Source organism: Phyllostomus discolor, chromosome 1, assembly GCF_004126475.2.
Source record: "Phyllostomus discolor isolate MPI-MPIP mPhyDis1 chromosome 1, mPhyDis1.pri.v3, whole genome shotgun sequence".
NCBI lineage: Eukaryota > Metazoa > Chordata > Mammalia > Chiroptera > Phyllostomidae > Phyllostomus > Phyllostomus discolor.
Window position 1 is genome coordinate 45,540,516 of NC_040903.2, and position 18,694 is coordinate 45,559,209.

General features: G+C 33.1%; 1 protein-coding gene across 8 annotated transcripts in view; it reads right to left on the reverse strand.

Moving 5' to 3' along the window:
• ANKRD17 (ankyrin repeat domain 17) overlaps nt 1–18,694 on the reverse strand; it is a 156,093-nt gene that overhangs the window by 103,396 nt on the left and 34,003 nt on the right. The window contains exon 1 of one of the 8 annotated variants that reach the window (XM_036021913.1): nt 370–388. The exons of the other annotated variants lie outside the window; for them this stretch is intronic. Within the exon in view, the coding sequence (XP_035877806.1) occupies nt 370–372 (3 nt within the window). The 5' untranslated portion in view covers nt 373–388. Of the gene's footprint in view, nt 1–369; nt 389–18,694 lie in introns of those variants that run through there. 8 annotated transcript variants of the gene reach the window in all.

Here is an 18,694-nt window from a genome sequence, read left to right on the forward strand (position 1 = left end):
ACACAACCAGAAAGAACAAACAAAACAAACAAAAAAGCCCTAGAGAACTAGAAATACTAAATAACAAAATAAAAATGCCATCATTTGCAGAAAACATAATCACCCTTCTAGAATTTCAAGAGAATTAATTGAAAACTAAATAAATGGTAAGATCAACATACAAAAACCAATAGATTCCCTATAGACTGGCAATAACCAATTGAAAAACAAAATGTAAAATGGAAGATGTAATTCACGATAACAACAAAAACTATAAAATACCCAGAAATAGACCTAATAAGAAAAGTGTAAAACCTACATTAAAAAAAAAAACCTTTAAAACTTTGCTAAAGGACATAAAAGAACACCTGAAGAAATGGAGAGGCATACCATGTTCCTGGATGGGAAGATTCAACAGTGTAAAGATGTCAATTCTCCCCAAATTAATCTGTAAATTCAATGCACTTCCAATCAAAATCCCAAAGGGATTTTTAATGGAACTTGACATGTTGATTCTAAAGTTCATCTGGAAGAGAAAATACACAGAAATTGCCAAAAATTCTTTGAAAAAACAGTTGGAGGGGTGCCCTACCAGATGTCAAATATAAAATGACAATAATTAAAACAATGAAGTATTAAATCTGGAATACCTATATTTTGGACTTTTTTAAATATGATAAAGGTAGTATTTCAAGTCAATGGGAAAAAAGACATTGTTTAATAAATTATTTTGGGAGAATGATTATGAAAGTGAAAAAATGGTGAAGTCTCTATCACAGAATATATATTTTTAAAATTTCCAGATGAAATAAAATCTACTAGAAACACATAAAACTAAAGAAGAAAAAAATATGAGAGTAAATTACTCTAAGGTAGTTTTTCTGAAAGACACAAAACCTAGAAGCTAGGTAGGAAAAAAGTGATAGATATTGACAGTATAAAAATGAAAAACCCAAAGATTCCATGAAGTAAGGCAACTGACAGGTTGGAAAAAAAATTATAAAATATAAGTATTAGAAACAGAGTGATAAACATATCCTAAAATTTCAGTAAAAAAAATGACAAACCCCACAATGGCAAAATAATAGGCAATTTATATGAGAAATCTTCATTGGGAATCAGGTGAATAAATACAAATTAAAATAAGGTATTATTTTTCATCCATTAACAGATAATGTCTAAGGTTTTAGAGGAAAATTTGACAAAATCAAAAACCAACATTTAAAACGGCAATTTTCCTTCTAGGAATTTAGTCTACAGAAATACTTGTGCATACATGTAAGCAAAAAAAAAAATGTACAAGGGTGTTAATTACAATACTATTACAGAAAAAAATTATAATCTATGTGATCACCAACACAATGGTTAAATACTATGAAATAGCAGCTATTTGAATAAAGAAAGCAGATCTACTTATAAAGCATACCTATCTAATAAACCTGTCCTGCTCTCTCTGTCCCATCACTTTTCATCCCTTTAGCCTTCATTATTTTCCTTTATGAAACTTGCTGATAATGACCTTTGCCCCCAATTTGCTTATTGGCTTTCTCTTACTTGAATATAAGTTCATTTGAGAAAGAACCCTATTATGTTCCTTTTCTATCCTTGTATCAAGAATACAGCCTTAAATATAAAATACTTAAAAATATTTACTGAATTAATATAAATATCGGTGCAGAAAGATATTCACATTACATTAGGTGAAAAAGCTGCAAAAAAAGCACACATGGTATGTATCTATTTGTTGATTAAAAAAACGTATGCATATGTAAAAATACAAACAAAAATTTGCAAGATGTACAAACCCAAGTCATTAACAGTGGTAATCAAAGAATGAAATCAATGAATTCTACTCTTTACTTTTTTGTATACTTCTATTTTGCTTAGCTTTAAAAAAAATGACCACATACTTTCCTTGTGCATGATTTTTAGCAAAAAAAAAATTTTTAATACTTTAGACCTTCAGAGAAAAATATCAGGAATCACCTAAACATTTCCATATTCCTAACAAACATTCCAATTGTCAGTACATGCCAATCTGTATTATTTTGAGATAATACAAATTGTCACAAAATAAGTTGGAGATATTTCTCTCCCCCAAACATCTCTGCTGAGCTGCAGTTCTGTATTAATGTAAACTTCTAGAGATGTCTTCTGGATGTGCTACAGACACCTCAATTAAACTGACACCATTTTTGTACTCTCTTCCCCATATCCTCGCCTCCAAAAAACAAAAAACCTCTTCTTTCTGTTTTCCAGAGAAAAGTATAGAGCCTTGCCTTTACGATCTTCCTCTCTTTGGCTCCACTGATCAGAAACAATACTATATAGAAGGCAGCAACAGCAGGGGATAGAACCCTAATTTAATTTTACATATCTATCTATCTATATATATACATATATATAACTTAAATCTTAATCTAGCTCAAATAATGAAAAGTCAGATTTCTAAGTATTCTGATTCCCTTTAAAATGTTAATTGGTCTTTGCCCTTCTTTTATTCAAGACTATAAAATGGCTGCCATTACACCTAGATCAATGCCAGTCTTTACAATTTCCTGAGATGACAATAATTATTATGGTTTCAGTCATTTACATAACCCAAGCTACAAGACTATAATAGATGCTCAATAAAACAGTTGCTGAATAAATAATTTCCAATATTTGGGCAAGACCCAACAAGAAAGAATATTCTTGGCATAGCAAACAATGGTGAGCAGAAGTAACATTAAAACACTAGACACTTACTTACTTTAACTGATAAGTGTATTGTACCATATTTCACAAATTCAAACAAGTCATCACTGTCCATTATTTTTCTAAGCATTCATCTTGCTTTAGCTAAGTCTAAATGTGGTATCCAAAAGAAGAAATATTTATATCTATGCCATGCAATAAGAATAAAAAAAAAGCTTCACTAATGCTTATTTTTGATTTTCACTGATTTTCAAAATCCTAAACCTGGAGAAAATGGTAATCTTTTGTTAGCTGAGGCTTTAGAACATTTGGATTATCTATCCCGATGAAACTGAGAAAAATAATTTTTAGTTTTAAAACTAATTGCATTCTACATAGAAACTATTCCTAAAATCTGAATTTGCATACAGATGCAAAGTATACAACCAAATGTGTAAAGCAATGCTTACCCTCCACCTTCCCCCTCAATAAATCCTTCAAAAGAGAGGTAGTCAACTTATATATTTCCTTGTTTGGGGAAGACACATTAGCCTAAAGCAATGAAAGTTTAGGATATATGAGGTCTGTCCAGAAAAAGTCCAGCCATTGTTAATATAATGAGAATAGTTTGTGCCAAATCGATGTAACCTGGCAGACAGATAGAGAGGACTGGAATGCACATGAGTCAATGACGACTTCACTGGACTAGTCAGTGGGGGTATAGACATCCCATTTAAAATGACTGAGTGAGTAGAGCAAAGGGATCTGCATCAGATTTTGCATTAAGCTTGAACATTCCTCTGAAGAAACTATTTGGATGATTCAGAAGGCCACAGCTGTGGGCTACTGGTGATTAGTAGCTTCATCACGACAATGGGCCAGCTCCTGCATCATGTCTCCTGCAGTTTTTTTGTTGAAACATCAAATCATCCAGGTGACTCAGCCCCCTGCAGCCCAGATTTGGTGCCCTGCATCTTTTGGCTTTTTCCAAACTAAAATCACCTCTGAAACAAAAGAGATTTCAGACTGTCGATGGGATTCAGGAAAATATGATGGGGCAGTGATGGCAATTGGAAGAACTATGTGAGATCCCAAGGTGCCTACTTTGAAGGGGACTGAGATGTCATAGTCCTATGTACAATGTTTCTTGTATCTTCTTGTAAATAAATGTTTCTGTTTTCCATATTACACAGCTGGATACTTTCTGGGCAGACCTCATAAGTCTATGTAAAATTTACATGGCAATGTTTTCAAGGCAAAAAAATGTGAGAAGACTAAAAATATACTCTTAGTCTTCAATTCTAAATGTTGTATGTTATTATAAAGATGGCTTTTAAAGATCACTTTAAAAAATAACCACTAAATGATTTCATTGTGTAGATCAAAAGTAGATAGCTACAAAGAGAAAAAATGAAAACCCCAAGTTGTCTTAAAGTTGTAACAGGTACTTGTGGTTTGAGATACAATCATTACACATGGATGTGAAAGTACTTTCCTTCACAAATCTTAGAGGGAAGATGTGTTCTGCAAAACTGTGCTACTGACCCAAAACATCGATTTAGTTTTAAAGATATTAATGTCAAAGGTATATGTAAAGAATAAGAATAAAATTATTTTATAAAATGTTAGAGTGGATAAGAATCAGTATTTTTCAAAATTACTTTATCAATAAGTAGACATTTAAGTAGTTCCTGTATACCCTAAAGTTTATATTTAAGAAGCTATTACAATGGATTCCCTTGATCAGCACTGATCTTTACAACCATTTCATAGAACAGAAAAACATAGAGAGCTTTCCATAACTAAGTTTGTGGGTTGGCTTTTTATTTTTGTTTTATTGTTTTGTTTTGTTTTTTGGCTTGGCCTCATAAAGGGTGCACAAATTATTCAAATGGTCCCTGGAAATAATACTGTGTTTTTTAAGATTTTACTTATTTATTTTTAGAGAGAGAAGGGAGGGACAAAGAGAGAGAAAGAGAAACATCAATGTGATGTTGCTGGGGGCCGTGTCCTGCAACCCAGGCATGTGCCCTGACTGGGAATCGAACCTGCAATGCTTTGGTTCGCAGCCCGTGCTCAATCCACTGAGCTACGCCAACCAGGGCGAAATAATACTGTTTTTGCTAGCTATCATTAAGTAACTCTCATTTTGAGATACTTTTATTGTACTTCTGTAAAATTATAATCATGAAAACACATGCTCAGGAAAAAATATTCAAACTATAGGATTATTCATAACTTGCCCTGTCATGGTTTCCCACAGAAATCACTGATTTTGTTGTCTTGCTGGCAGACAAGCAGTAGACATGTAGTCTGAATCACACAGTATTACCACAAAAGTCTTGTCTTCAGCCTAGGAACAGGCCTCTTTTGCAGCTGACTTAAGCAAATAAGAAATTAAAATATCTTAAATACTTTATGGGAATTATTCTGAAGCAACTCAAAACACTAACTTGAAAGAGTATATGCATTCCTACATTCCTGGCAGCATTATTTACAATAGCCAAGATTTGGAAGGTGAGTGCATAAAAAACTGTGGTATATTTACACAATAGAATACTAACTGGCCATGAAGCAGGAGGAGGAGGAAGAAAAAGAAAAAAAGAGGAGGAAAAGGAAGAGGATGAAGGAGGGGGAGGAGGAAAAGAAAAAAGATCATCTTAGCTTCTGGGACAGCATGAATGGACCTGGAGAGCATTATGCTAAGTGAAATAAGCCAGAGAAACAAGTACCATATGATTTCACTCATATGTGGAATCTAATGAAAATGAACTTACAAACATATGGAGACAGACTCAAGACAGAAGACTGACAGCTCTGGAGTGGGGGTGGGGGAGCAGGCAGGGCTAGAGGGATTGAGCAAAAAAAGAAAAAAGAAAATTCATGGACACAGACAACAGTGTGGTGACTGCAGGAGGTGGGGGCAGTGAGGAGGGTATGGGGGGATAAAAGGTGATGGGCGGAAACTTGACTTGGGGGTAGTGAACACACAATAGAGTGTACAGATGATGTATTGTGGAATTGTGCACCCGACACCTGTATAATTTTGTTAACTGGTGTAATCCCAAAAATATCCAATAAAAAGATAAAAAGATTAAAATGTATTATCATTGCCCTGGCTGGCGTAGCTCAGTGGATTGAGCGCGGGCTGCGAACCAAAGCATCACAGGTTCGATTTCCAGTCAGGGCACATACCTGGGTCGCAGGCCATGGCCAACAGCAACCGCACATTGATGTTTCTCTCTCACTCTTTCTCCCTCCCTTCCCTCTCTAAAAATAAATAAATAAAATCTTTAAAAAAAAAAAAGAACCTTTATGGGCAATTCAGTAGACATTATTTAGCTAATTAATTTGGATGTGTATCTCAATGATGAGATCAGTCACTCCTGGTAGGTAAGATCTATGTCTTTACTCATCTCTGATTTCACCACATGTCATACATAGAAGGTCATAATTGCTGGTTAAATTTAACATAAATAGCATATTGTACTTCCTGCATTTAAAATGTTTAAAGGAAATTAATACATTCAGTTTTCAGAAAAAGGTCTATGAGTATTCTCTAACTTAAATGTTCTATTTGTCTAGTTCTTTAAAACTCAGGATGTATTCTGAGCAGTCTCCTTTGAGCACCAACTCCTTGCCAGTCACTCTAAACTGAGCAACAGTTCTGACACAGTTGTTAGATCTTATGTTGCTAATACAGCCCATCTATAAGACTGGTTCTTATAGTAGAAGCTGGAAAAGCAGTTACTATGCAAATACCACTTATGTTCATCCAAAATCCATACTTTTGTAAAAGAAGACAACTTGAATGTTATTAACAGTCACATGATTCAGTATTAATTTCAAAAAGCAATTCCTTTGTACAAAGAGTCGAGTATCAGAGAGAAAGACAAAAAACTACAACTTACTTTAGTAATTATAGCTTCACCCTAAATCACAATGAAGATTAAATCAAAATTCTTTCATTGGACATTTGGACTCCCTCACAAATTCCCCAACATCAAAGCCATCCTTTCCCCACAACATGATACCCAAATCCTTTCTCCATGAATGATACAATACATGAAATGAGTCGTGAACAAAATAAATTACACATTTTAAGAGTTGTGAAGGTTAAACATCCTAGCTAAGGAAGATGACCTAAACCTTATAACATAAAAATACAAGAATTTGAAGAGTTCAGTGTCAAAAAACTCAACCTCCTACTCTCTGAGTGAAAATCCAATAGAAAGTGGCAATAGTGCATTCTGAAAACTTCCCATTCTCTTCCCAACACATCCCATTCTAGGCATGGATCCAATTGCCTCAAATCATGCCTCAAGATTTTGGTAACAGGACATCAGCAATCATGCCACAGCTACAGAAGTTATATCCATGCTTTCCCTAGGCCCTTTCTTATGGGCGGTAAAGTGTATGTCAAGGAAAGTAAAAGATGAAAATAGAAATGAAAACCCAAGGACAAAGAGAAAGTCCGGCTACCATGCACCTCCCAGCAAGAAGTCCCCTATTTAACTGAGGAAAACATTGTCTCAATTTCCAATTCATTATCTCATATAAAATACCCTCAAAATTCTACCTCTTCTAACCCCCTTCAAAACATTAACTGTACGGGCATACCCCCGGAATTTACAATTACAGTTCCCTCTGCCTTAAATTTTTCATCCCTCAGAGTGATATTCTCTGACCTTATGACAATAGCTTCTCCCCTCTGTCATGGTCTACTTCATCAACTCAGCTTTTATTTTTTAATAGTACTAATGATCACATTAAGTTGTATTATTCATTTTATAGGTTAATTGTATACTGTCATACAATATACATTATTACATTTTAGTCTTTACAACTAAAATGTAAGCTCCATGAAAGTAGGAACTTCATCAATCTTTTTCAATGCTATGTCTAAGTCAAGAGCAGTGCGGGACTCCTACAAGCCAGTCGATAAATACTTGTTGAATGACTATATTACTAAATACATATTAAATATATTTAAGCTTGACAAGTCCTTAATTTGGAGACCCTAGAATACATCTCTATGCCTCCCATATTTTTTCATCTCCTTAAAAAGTTTCTAACAGCAGAGTATATTTGTAAACTATCTTTTTCATCTAGCAGAGTACTATTAACAATGAAAAATTTTATCAGTTTTGTACCTATCCCTTTTTGAAGCCAGAAAAACATTAACCACCAAAAATGTTTTTGTGCTAACAGAGATTTACACATATTTTTAATCCATCATGAATTTCAGAGTCCCCAAAAAAGAAACATAGAAAGGCTTTTTGTCTCTGCATTATTAAATACAATAGGTTTGGATTACAAATTAAAGACAGCAGAAACATTTTTGTCCAGATTAGTTAAGCACTGAAAAAGTCCAACATGACAGACTTTTCCATGAATCTTATCACCTGAAATTTTTTCTTCAATTCTCACCCAAGGACATGCTCCTTGATTTCAGAGAAGGGAAGGCAGGGAGAGAGAAGAGGAAAGAAACATTGATGCAAGAGAAACATCAACTGGTTGCCTCCTTAAGCCGTGACAAGGGACCAAACCCCACAACCTAGGCATGTGCCTTGACCAGGAATCAAACCCTCGGCCTTTTGTTTTATTGGACAATGCTCCAACCAACTGAGCCACACAGGCCAGAGCCCCACCTGAAATTTTTTACAAACTGCCAGCCAATTCAAAGGTCTGCTTCCATTCAGCTTTCAATAAAGAAACAACTTTATTTCCTTGGTGTTATAGACTAAATGTTTGTATCCTCCAAAATTTACATGTTAAGATCCTACCTCCCTTAATGTGATGGTATTAAGAGGTGGGTCCTTTAGGAAGTAATGAGAATTATGTCATGGGGGTAGAACCCTTATGAATGGGGTTAGTGCCCCTATAAAAATCATGAGAGCACATGCATCCTCTTTGCTCTCCACTTCCTGAGGGTACAGCAAGATGCTGGCAGTCTGCAACCTGAAGGAGCATCCTCACCAAAACGCAGCACCATGTTGGCACCCTGAGATTTCAGCTTCCAGAACTGTAAAACAGAAATTTCTGTTGTTTATAAACTGACGAAGACACTTGAAAAGTTAGGGGACACACTGCTTTAAATCCTTTTTATCCACAGTCTTAGAGCAGTGGCTCTAAACTTTATAGCTCTATGCTGAAATTAAGAGAAAAAGCACTGATGCCCGGGCCACATTCTCAGATATCCTGTTTTAATCATTCTAGGGAATAGCTTGGGCATAAGAATTCTTAAAAGCTCCCTAATGTAAGACCAAGGTTAAACCACTGCTTAAAAGATAAAAATTAATAGTTCTATCATGAAAGTAATTTATTACATAAAGATAAACATAACTTCTCTTAATTGGAAGGCATTTGGTCATTTTAACTGCTCTTAGATTTGTTTATACTAAAAAATAATGCAATGTTTTATAAGTCACATAAAAGGCACCAGCAGAATTTTTCTCATGCATCTCTCTTAGTTATTAAACAAACATTATCAGAATACCTATAATGTACTTAGCCCTGTGGTAGGCACTGATGGATAAAACTGGATCCCTGTACTCGTGTATGCACCTCTATCTTTCAGATGTCCTTACCTCAACCACCACCATCATTGCTCTCTCCACTAGTTGCACTGAATCAGAATACAATTGCAATGACAAATATATATATATATATATATGGGACCAATGTTCAGTTTTAACTACAGGTTTGTTGGACGTTAAGCTCTGCTTTTACTCGAGGATTATTTGTAAGACTTAGTCAATCTTTGTTTTAAAAAAAAAATGAAATTCATTCTGTAAAGAATAGATATCCCAGAATACAAAGTGTGTCCTCACTTAATCATATGCTTGGTGGAAGGGGAGGGAGTTCAGATTCTTACCATATTCATGAACTACAATATAAAATAAATTCTAGCAAGACTGGATAAAAACATACATATTAATATAATCTGATCTCCAGAGGGAAAGATTTTTCTAACTAAGTATAAGAGAAAATAATCACAAAAAAAGACATGCTCATATAAAAGTTTTCTAAAAAGCACCCTTAACGAAAAAGGATAAAGTCAGCAAAATTTTTAATCACATTGGACTAAGATTCACATCAATACATATTCTCTCAAAAAATAAAGCCATGCTTTCATTAGCAAAATGGCCAAAAGACATTTTAAAAACTTTTTGTCCAATAGAAAAACTAAAATTAACCCAGATATCAAATAATATAAATATACAGTAAGTTATATGCTCAAGATAAAGTATTATAGAATCACAAGAATTATTTTCAAAAAAGAAATAACACAGGAAAATCTCAAGACATACATATATTAAAAATTAGAACATGAAATTGTCAAGCCTAAAATATTCCAGACATGAGCATAAAGACTGGGATACAAATACTAAAATATTCATCTTTTTATTTTATGCCTAAAATCTTTATAATAAGTATGTATTCATGTAATTAACAGAAAACGTTTCAAATCAACATCTCTTGATCTAGCAATATACTGGAAATTTCTTAAATATCCATAGGAAACACAGAAAAATAATGTAGTATTATTTATAACAAACAGCTAAATAAATTATAACTAATTTATTTAGTTAAATTAATATGTCTAATATTAAATAATACAGAAAATATAAAAGTGTGAAGGAAATTATTAAGATATATAACATATTTTTCAAACCATAAGACACACTTAGGTTTTAGAGGAAAATAGGAAAAAAAAAGTTTCGAAGCAAAAAATGTGGTAAAATATTTAATAACATAAATAACATAATATTTTGCCAATGTAAATGTAAACAGTACCAACAGCATCATTAACAACCATTATTCCTCCCAAATCTGGGGGTGGGGGGAATGTCTTATAGTCAGAAAAATATGGGTAATATTTTTATATAATATGGTCCCAAAGTTAAAAATATGCATATATCTGTATTTGCACAGAGAATGGACTGAAAGAAAAATACCAAAATACAGCATCATTCATTTTAACTTTCTTTCAACCACCCTATAATTTTCCAAGTTTTCTATGAGAGTATATAAAGTTTTGCATCATATCCCTACAGAGCTGACAATAGAGTGACTGCCATTAGTAACAACCTAAAATAGTTTATTTTAAATTGCTTCAAAATGCATTCACTTTTCTAAACACAAGTAGCTGAGAGCAATTTTTGAAAATGTTTACTATATGTGTAGGGCTCCTTAAAATGTACTATGAAACTTAAGCATGTTACATACTGCAATACAAACATAGTACACTAGCAACAGTTACCACTGGCAGTCATCTGTGGTAGTAGCATTTGCAATGAAACTGTGTGACTCTGTATCTGTTGAGTACTTACTCCATCTATATGATAGGAAACGACTTTATAACTAAATAGATGAGAGCTAGAAAGATGTGGCACTTTATTAGTCATGAAAAACATTTCACTGCACATTTGCCACAACTTACCCAGTCTATTTTAATATAATTCTCTCCACAACCCTGTAGTTTAAATACAGTGACTATATGGTTTATAGTCACAATAAAGTAACTGGTACTTAACTAGGTTTCCTGTCTCTCTTCAGACAATGAACAGCAGGCAAAACAGGAGTATAACATTTTTCAAAAGAAACAAAGATGTAACCCTACTACTTTCCCATCTTCCTGCCATGTCCAGCAGTGTTTGAGGAAAACACAGCAGAGAACTAGAGTCTTATTCAGTTCACGAGATGAAGATCAGAAACTGAAGCAGCTGAGAAAGATAAAATCTGTGGAGCAGAGAATTGGGGAGAACTGGGAAAAGAACTATCAGGGAACTGTAAGCTAAACAACTATAGGAGTTCCTACAGGGTAGGGCTACCTAACCAACTGTGCAATACAGGCTACCAGAAAGATGCCATAACCATGGTTCAAAAGAATGAAGGTGATTCACACTGGTAGCCATGAACAAATAAACAAACATAAAATCCAATACTCTTTAAAAGAGGACAACATTCAGACATTCAATAATGTAATATTACAATGTCCACCATAAAAAATTGCCAGACTTGTAAAGCAAGAAAATGTCCCATAAACAGAGATAACAGGTATATAGAAATAGACACTGAAATGATGTGTGGAGTTAGCAGACAAGGACTTTCATCTCTTTTGAATATGCTCAAGGATTCAAAGAAAAATGTGAACATAATGAAGACAGAAGTGATATCTATAAAAATAAAGGATCAAATAGAATTTCCATAGTTGAAAAAAAAAGTATTTGTCTCCAAAAAATTCACTGGATGGCAATGAAGACCAGTGAACCTGAGGCAAAACACAGAAATTATCCAAATTAAAGCATGAAGACAGGAGACTGAAAAGAGCATTCAGAAGCAACATTTATTTACCTTTAGATGACTATAACATAGTATGTATGTAATTGGAATTCCAGGAAGAGGAAAGTAGAAAAAAAATGTGAGGAAATAATGCCAAAAAATCTTGAAATTAGACAGAAAAATATAAACTTGCAAATCCAATGAGCTCAACAAACTTCAAACAGAATAATCCCACAGAAAACTATACCAAGGCATGTCACAATAAAACTACTGAAAACCAGTAATAGAGAAAAATATCTTTAGAACAGCCAGAGGAAAAAAGACACTACGTACAAAGGAAGAAAAGTAAGAATGATTGCTGGCTTCTCATCAGAAAGAATGTAAACCAGCAGATAAAAGATTCTTTTATAGTGGTGAAAGAAAAAAATCTTTCAATCAAGAATACTGTGTACCGTGAAAATATACTTCAAACCTAAGGGGAAATAGACATTTGCAAACAAAATCTGAGAAAATCCGATGCATGCACACCTGCATGATAAAAAAAAATTAAGGGGAATTATTCAAGTGGATGGAAATTATATAAGTAGGTACCTGATGAAACTGAATTCACACAATGAACAGTGCCAAAAATAATATAAAATGGGTGCCTTCTTCTTCCTCATTTAAGAAAATATTTTAAATAATAACAATCTATTTTGCCCATTTCCAACATACATAGAAATAAGTATATGACAATAATCCCACAAGAAACATAAGGAGAGAAATAAAAATACTGGTGTGAGGTTCCTAACATTACATGTGAATTGGTATATTATTATGTGAAGGTAGCTGTAAGTTAAAACACATATACTGCAAACTCTAAAACCACCACCCCAAAAATAAAAAGAAGTAGTAAGGCAACAGAGGTAATAAAATGGGATACTAAAAGTAATGAAATAAAAGGCACAAAGGGAAAAGAAGCAATAATGGCTAGAACAGAAAACAATTAGCAAGATGGTAGACTCAAACATAAAATATTAATAATTATACTAATTTAAAATAGACTAATGATTCAAAGTCAGAGCTTGACAGTAGAGATAAAAAGACAAGTTAACTATATGCTGTCTGCAAAAAAAACATACTTCAAATGTGAAAACACTGGTAGAACTAAGAAAACTCAACAAGCCTGTATGACACAAGGTCAATATACAAATACCAATTGCACTTCTATATATAAGCAACACACACTGGACAAATTAAAAGAATTATCATTTACCATAATTTAAAGAAGCATAAAACACCCAGAAGATGAATGGTATCAAAATATGCCATCCCATAATAAGTAACTTTGGCATAAGGACTATTTTGACTGAAGGTAATTGAGAAACAGCAGATGCAGAAGCAACTTTGTGCCCCTCCCCCTTTCTGCCTAAAATCAGGGCATCAATTTCCCTTTGTGAAATGGTCCCTCCTGCTCTCCTGTACCAGGAAGAGAAAGGTGCTTAATCACTGAAGATGACTGCTATCACCGGTGTTGCTCCTTACTTAAGTCTGCCTAAGAAACCTTAATAAATAACCCTTATCTAGCATTAGTTTCCCATATACTGTATTTGCCTTGCTACAATTTACCACCCCTAGAAACCCATATTCCTTTTTCTTTGTCTAGTCACTTCATAATTAATCATCCTTTTTTAAACTAGTATATATAAGCTCCCAAGCCTAACTGCTTTCTTTGGGTTTTAACCTATTTTCTGTGAGGTTATCACATGCATGCATAACAAATCTTCTTTCCTATTACTCTTTTCTTTTATCAGCTTAATTATCAGCCCCAACCACTGAACCTAACAAAATATTTGCAAGACCTGAACAGTCAAAACTACACAACAAAGCTGGGAGAAATTAAAGAAAGTGTAAATAAATGGTTATTATGTGGGCTAGGGTTATGCCTGCTAAACAAAACAAATTTCTAAGTCTACTGAGCCACTAGTTTGCAGACTTTGCTTTGAATGTTCTAAATACCCTTGGAACAAACCAGATCAAGAGAAAACTAAGTATTCAGACTACATAGTTTTTTTTAACCTAAGTGCATTCTACCAGTATATCCTTAACTTACATTCTGTAGAAACAATTTAAAGCTCTTTTATTTTTGGAATGTTGTAGAAGTTATTTACTATAACAATGCAATACCTCACCATAGGAGCCCAAAGGGAAATTTTTTCTGAGACCTAAAATGCACAAAATATATCAGTTCTCCAAATCATCTAGCACGTCTATAGTGTTTGTGGACAACACTAACCCCACGACTCATCAAGTTTCTAATCTGGCTCCGGATGGTATTAAATTTGATCTAAGTTTAGCAGTTATATATGCATTTCTGTATATACTTTTACCTCTGATCTTAATTTACTAATATTGCCCTTTTATATTATTTCTTAGAATATTTCATCTAAATTCTTTTCTGAGATGAAATATTTTTAATCTAAATATATAAGTAATATTTTTAAAGAGAGCTATTGTATCCATATTAAAGAATTCACTATTTCATCAAGAACATAATAAAGACCATAAAATTATTTTCTTTTTTTAGACATCATTTATTTACTTTTGGAGAGAGGGGAAAGGAGGGAGAGAAACACTAACTGGTTGCCTCTAATGTGCACCCACCAACCACAGTCCTGGCCCACAATCCAGGCATGTGCCCTGACCAGGAATCGAACCAGTGACCTTTTGGTTTGTGGGACAACATCCAACACACTGAGCCATTCCAGTCAGGGCAATATCATAAAGTTACTTTAAATGTATGTAGTCTCACATTACTTCTTTTAAGAGAAGAAAACAGTGGAAGATAATGAACATAAAAGGAAAACAGGAGAAAACCAAGTAAGGAGTAGGACTTTGAATAAGAGAGTACCAAGTAGACAATGTGAATAGTAACAGAGTATTAGAATACAATGTAAAGCAAATGATTCAGATTAAATATGGTAAATACAAAGTCGGGTGGGTAGAAGGAAGTCATATAATGGGTCAGATGCAAAAGTGAGCTTGGATTTGATTCTTAAATGTGAAATAATGCTGTAAAACAGACTGTAAACCTTTTGAAATATATAGGAGATACAACATCATCTCAAACTTTTTTGTTTAGAAGTTTTTAAGGCCACTACCTAACGTGATCTAGCTTTAGAGTTTTACATCTAGAAGAAATCCTAGAGAAACTATATGGTACAAGTTAACTTTAAAAATCAAGAAAAAATTTAAAAATACTTTTTTCAAATAACATACAAAGATTATGAGTCTTAATACTCCACCCTACTAATCACCTGGGTGATTTGAGTAACATGAATAACTTTTAGTCCTCATTCTACGTATGAACTTAACCAAAGCTAAGAGTTTGAAGAACTTCCCAAGGGAAAAAGATAGGAAGCTGATTCTTTCACTACACACTATCTCAAATTAAAATGAAAAACAAGCATTTACTGTGTTTGAGATACAATGTTAAGTTACCAAAGACAACAAGAAAAATAAAACTATTCATGGAAAATCATACAATAACACTAAAAGTTCAAAACAATGAAAGAGGAATCTAATTAAATTGTATCTAGAAAATTTTAAAAATCAATGTCAATATAACTCAGCATTCTCACTTTCCTATCACTTAATAAAAGATATAGCCTTTATAATTCATAAAACATAAAATGATGATCCACCTGACAAGATTAAATGACACATGTAAGGCTTAATGTTAATATTTTGGTTATTTAAGTGGATAGTTTCATAGAGGAGAAACCTTTCTATTTACTGTTATCTGTATTTACTTCATGAAGAATATTATAAACAATAGAAAGAGAAACTAAAGAAAATATTTTGAGAAGATAAAATATTATACAAATGTGATAAAATATTAACAAGGAAAATTTTCCAATTCATGTGGACACTTAAAATACCAACACATACTTTTGGAAAACCCTAAGTAGTATTTCCTTATGAAATATGAGAAGTTAGAAACTGTATTTCTCAAACTTGCTTACAACATTTCAACACAAATATACGTCAGTCTTTGTTACGATGACAAGGCATAAATTACAAATGTAGAACATGTGACAAGGACTGGGGAAGTGGCAACTGGATAAATTCAAGGTTAGAGCCAGCTAAGAATAAACTCTAGGTAGACGAATGAGAAGGTCAACAAATGAGGTCTGTGTGAAAACAAGGAGTTAGGCTGATCATAATATCCAAACATCAAGTACAGGATCAGAATCTGACTAATCTATAATAGGAAAAAAAAGTCAAAATGAAGTTGGTGGCAAGTATCAAAAGTCAGAGAAATAGGCTAAATAATAAAAGGTCAGAGACTAAACAGAAGAAAACGCCAACAAAGCAGTTTAACAACAGCTCAACAACTTTCCTCAATAGTTGCTTAGAACTTTAGAGCTGGGAAGGGTTAGCATTTGAAAAACAGAAAGAGATGTGCAGATATGACTGACATTTCTCTTTTCCTATAAAACACATGATTTCAATGCCAATTTCAAATTTCAGCAAAAATATAGTCCAAATAAAAATACATGCTTATATAAATATAAATACAAGGTATACATGCTAACTAATTAATTTCGCTACCAACCAAAGGAGTCTGAAACCAACAGTTTAGTCTCCGGATAACCATACATTAATGAAATGTTATTTTTCATTTTCATAGACAATATAAAAGATAACTAGTCTCAGAAAAATACTCTTGACTGGATGCAGGTACCTGTGATAAGATATTGAAAAAAAAACCCCAATATTCAAATTCCTATACGAACTTTTCCCCACTTCTTAAACATACTGTTTTGTAGTTGAAAGATAGAGAGACCCAAGGGGATCCCCAATACTGTTTCAGAGGGTCTACAAGGTCAAAACATTTTTATAATCCTACCATGTTATTTGTCTGTTTCACTCTGTTGGCATTTACACTGAATAAAAGTAATGGTGGATAAAACTGTTGGCCCCTTAATACAAATCAAGGCCATGATTTGTATTTTTTTATTTTAAAAGAAAAATAAAGGGTGAAAAGGCTACTTCCATTATGAAGCAGCAAAAAATATTTAAATTTTTAACATGAAAATGACTTTTCATTACTCTCTGTAATAAAATAAAAAAAAATCCTACTGCATACATAATTACATAGTTGTCTCAGCAAAAATATTTGTGCAAATGTGAGCTAAACCAGTAGCTTTTCTTCATGGAATATCATTTTTACTTACAATACAGCATAGTTAGTCAGACTTATCTGGCAGACATTTTCTTGAAAATAAGTGAAGTGAGCCTGTCATTACAAGGGAAACAACTCACTTTGTCATCCATGATAAAATTCAAGCTTTAAAGCAAAAATTAACAATTTGTCAAACATATCTGGCACTGTGAATGTGTCATCTTCCCAGTTTTTGACCTTTCTAAAGAGATCACTGGTAATATTAGCAAATGTAATTTTTTAAAAAATATTGTAGTATTGGGAAGTCAGTAAGTAAACCAGTATTTTCCAAATGACCACTGTACTTGTTAGAAATTAAGCATGGTAAAAAAATCCATTAAAAATATACAATGAACCAGTGGATTTTAACCTAACAAAGTTCAGAAAATTCACTGATAGTATTTCAGATTCCACACTATGCCCTCTAAGAAACTATCATTTGAGTAGTTTTAGAAGTAATATCAAAGAAAAACATCCAAATATCTAAAAGGGTTATTAAAATATTCTTCCCTTTGTATCCTCACATAAGTGGGAGACCAGATTTTCTTCTTAGACTTCTTCCAAAATAAGGTACTGCAACAGACTGAATATAAAAGCAGATAGGTGAGTCTACTCTCCTATTAAAACTACACTCCAGATATATTTGAAAAAATGTAAAACACCACTGTTCTCAAATTTTTTTATTTTGGAAAATAATTATTATTTTAATAAAAGTATGTTAACATGAAATGTTATTAAACCCATTATGTTTTTACAAATAGATATGTAAATGTTTTTAAATTTTAATTATCAATTATTAAAAAATATAACTCTCACAAAAATTTTGAGTCCTCAGCAATTTTTAAGAATCTTATAGTCCTGATATCAAAAAATCTGATAAATGCTATTTTAATCATCTGCGAGGCTAAAATTTTCTTGCTCTATCAAATAGGGGGTAATACTTATAAAATAGTACACGAGGGTCATCACTTAAAAATACTTAACAGTGTAGTATTAACTATGTGTGTAAGTGCAGGGCTTAATGTTTACACAGATTATCTAATTTTCCCTTACAAACATTCTAGAAAATGGATACCTATGTCTTCACAGAATCATTTAGTGAATTAAAAAACAATACTTGTGTAGCACTTGACACAGTCCCTCTATATAACCTAAATTTTTAATAAATGTTAATGTGCTTAATTGCTATTACCACCATAAAACGATCTGAGCACCCTATGTACAAGTTAGAAGGCAGCTAGTCAGAAGGCAGATTCCATAATGAGACCAAGTTATTAATGGCCAATGTTAATCTAACCACTTATTAAACCAAAGTTACCTTACAGACATTTAACATTTATGAACACCTCCTAAAAGGCCTTTGTCTTGGCAAATCAGGAAACTATATACTAAACCAAACCAGTGGTTAAGCAGGACTTTGATGCTCACCAACTTTGTAGTGATCAAGCCACTTCATATCAGAATAGGTTCTTTATCCGAGTGTCAGAACAAAGGCCCATGACGATTTAGAACCAAGAAAGTGCCCATGTTGTTGCATGTATATGC